Source organism: Oncorhynchus tshawytscha, unplaced genomic scaffold (assembly GCF_018296145.1).
Source record: "Oncorhynchus tshawytscha isolate Ot180627B unplaced genomic scaffold, Otsh_v2.0 Un_contig_5929_pilon_pilon, whole genome shotgun sequence".
In the NCBI taxonomy this organism is placed as follows: Eukaryota; Metazoa; Chordata; class Actinopteri; order Salmoniformes; family Salmonidae; genus Oncorhynchus; species Oncorhynchus tshawytscha.
Genome location: NW_024609443.1, coordinates 115,001 through 117,500, shown reverse-complemented (window position 1 = coordinate 117,500; position 2,500 = coordinate 115,001). Strand labels below are relative to the sequence as shown.

The following is a 2,500-nucleotide window of genomic DNA, read 5'->3' as shown; positions in this document are numbered from 1 at the left end:
GATCAAACAGCAGGTAGTGGAAGCCCTCCTCTGATATGCTGTCATGAAGCCTCACTGAGAAGACAGGAAGAGAGGGGATAGAGGGGGAAGAGGGGGATAGAGGGGGCAGAGAGGGGGAAGAGAGGGGATAGAGGGGGTAGGAGAGGGGTGATAGAGGGGGATAAAGGGGGCAGGAGAGGGGCAATAGAGGGGGCAGAGAGCGGGGGAAAGAAGGGATAGAGGGAGGGGAGAGAGGGGGGGATAGAGGGGGTAAGAGAGGGGGATAGAGGGGGCAGAGAGGGGGAGAAAGAAGGGATAGAGGGTGGGAAGAGGGGGGGTATAGAGGGGGGGGATAGGGGGGGGAAGAGAAGGGATAGAGGGGGAAGAGAAGGGATAGAGGGGGAAGAGGGGATAGAGGGGGAAGAGGGGATAGAGGGGGAGAGTAGGGAAGGGGGAAGAGAAGGGGAGAAGGGATAGAGGGGGGAGAGAAGGGGGAAGAGAGGGGAGGGGGAAGAGAAGGGATAGAGGGGAGAAGGGATAGAGGGGGCATAGAGGGGGAAGAGAAGGGATAGAGGGGGAAGAGAGGGGGAAGAGAAGGGATAGAGGGGGGAAGAGAAGGGATAGAGGAGAAGGGATAGAGGGGGAAGAGAAGGGATAGGGGGAAGAGAAGGGATAGAGGGGGAAGAGAAGGGGGAAGAGAAGGGATAGAGGGGGAAGAGAAGGGAAGAGAAGGGATAGAGGGGAAGAGAAGGGAAGAGGGGAAGAGAGGGGAAGAGAAGGGATAGAGGGGAAGAGAAGGGAAGAGGGGAAGGGGGAAGAGGGAAGAGAAGGGGAAGAGAAGGGATAGAGGGGGAAGAGAAGGGGGAAGAGAAGGGATAGAGGGGAAGAGAAGGGATAGAGGGGGAAGAGAAGGGGAAGAGAAGGGATAGAGGGGGAAGAGAAGGGGGAAGAGAAGGGATAGAGGGGGAAGAGAAGGGATAGAAGAAGAAAGGGATAGAGGGGGAAGGGAGAAGGGATAGAGGGGGAAGAGAAGGGATAGAGGGGGAAGAGAAGGGATAGAGGGGGAAGAGAAGGGAAGAGAAGGGAAGAGAAGAGAAGGGATAGAGGGGGAAGAGAAGGGATAGAGAGGGAAGAGAAGGGATAGAAAGAGAAGGGATAGAGGGGGAAGAGAAGGATAGAGGGGGAAGAGAAGGGATAGAGGGGGAAGAGGGGATAGAGGGGAAGAGAGGGATAGAGGGGGAAGAGAAGGGATAGAGGGGGAAGAGGGGATAGAGGGGAAGAGAAGGGAAGAGAAGGGATAGAGGGGGAAGAGGGGGATAGAGGGGAAGAGAAGGGATAGAGGGGGAAGAGAAGGGATAGAGGGGGAAGAGAAGGGATAGAGGGGGAAGAGAAGGGATAGAGGGGAGAGAGGGGGATAGAGGGGGAAGAGAGGGATAGAGGGGGAAGAGGGGGATAGAGGGGGAAGAGGGGGATAGAGGGGGAAGAGAAGGGATAGAGGGGGAAGAGAGGGGATAGAGGGGGAAGAGAAGGGATAGAGGGGGAAGACAGGGGATAGGGGGAAGAGAACGGATAGAGGGGAAGAGAAGGGATAGAGGGGAAGAGAAGGGATAGAGGGGGAAGAGAGGGGAAGAGAAGGGATAGAGGGGGGAAGAGAAGGGAAGAGAGGGATAGAGGGGAAGAGAAGGGATAGAGGGGGAAGAGAAGGGGGAAGAGAAGGGATAGAGGGGGAAGAGAAGGGATAGAGGGGGAAGAGAAGGGATAGAGGGGGAAGAGAAGGGAAGAGAGGGGATAGAGGGGAAGAGAGAAGAGGGGATAGAGGGGGAAGAAGAGAAGGGATAGAGGGGGAAGAGAAGGGGATAGAGGGGGGAAGAGGGGGATAGAGGGGGAAGAGAAGGGATAGAGGGGGAAGAGAAGGGATAGAGGGGGAAGAGAAGGGATAGAGGGGGAAGAGAAGGGATAGAGGGGGAAGAGGGGGATAGAGGGGGAAGAGAAGGGATAGAGGGGGAAGAGGGATAGAGGGGGAAGAGAAGGGATAGAGGGGGGAAGAGAAGGGATAGAGGGGGAAGACAGGGGATAGAGGGGAAGAGAACGGATAGAGGGGAAGAGAAGGGATAGAGGGGGAAGAGGGGATAGAGGGGGAAGAGAAGGGATAGAGGGGAGAAGAGAGGGGATAGAGGGGAGAAGAGAGGGATAGGGGGGTAAGAGAGGGGATAGAGGGGGAAGAGAGGGGATAGAGGGGTAAGAGAGGGGATAGAGGGGGTAAGAGAGGGGATAGAGGGGGATGAGAAGAAGACAAGAGGAAAAAGACAACAGGTTCTATAGAGATGGATTACTGCTAATATTGAAATGTTCTTGTCTAAATCCCAAACGGTATTATATTCTCTATGCGATGCACTACATTTGACCAGGGCTGCACACACACCTGTTGTGGTCCTTTCCACAACAGGCTAATAAAAACAGAGCAGATGTTGCCAGGGGTCGACGAGGGTTGTTGTTCTCACCAATATTGGGATGTTTCAGC

General features: G+C 55.4%; 1 protein-coding gene across 2 annotated transcripts in view; it reads right to left on the bottom strand.

Annotated features, from left to right (window-relative positions):
• Positions 1–2,500, bottom strand: part of LOC112240193 (calcium/calmodulin-dependent protein kinase type II delta 2 chain-like) — an 81,008-nt gene that overhangs the window by 55,585 nt on the left and 22,923 nt on the right. For both annotated transcript variants that reach the window (XM_042315341.1, XM_042315340.1), the window contains exons 3-4: positions 2,481–2,500; positions 1–54 (exon numbers count right to left, since the gene is read on the bottom strand). The exon at positions 1–54 is cut by the window's left edge and continues 1 nt beyond it; the exon at positions 2,481–2,500 is cut by the window's right edge and continues 40 nt beyond it. In XM_042315341.1, the coding sequence (XP_042171275.1) occupies positions 1–54; positions 2,481–2,500 (74 nt within the window). The remainder of the gene's footprint in view (positions 55–2,480) is intronic.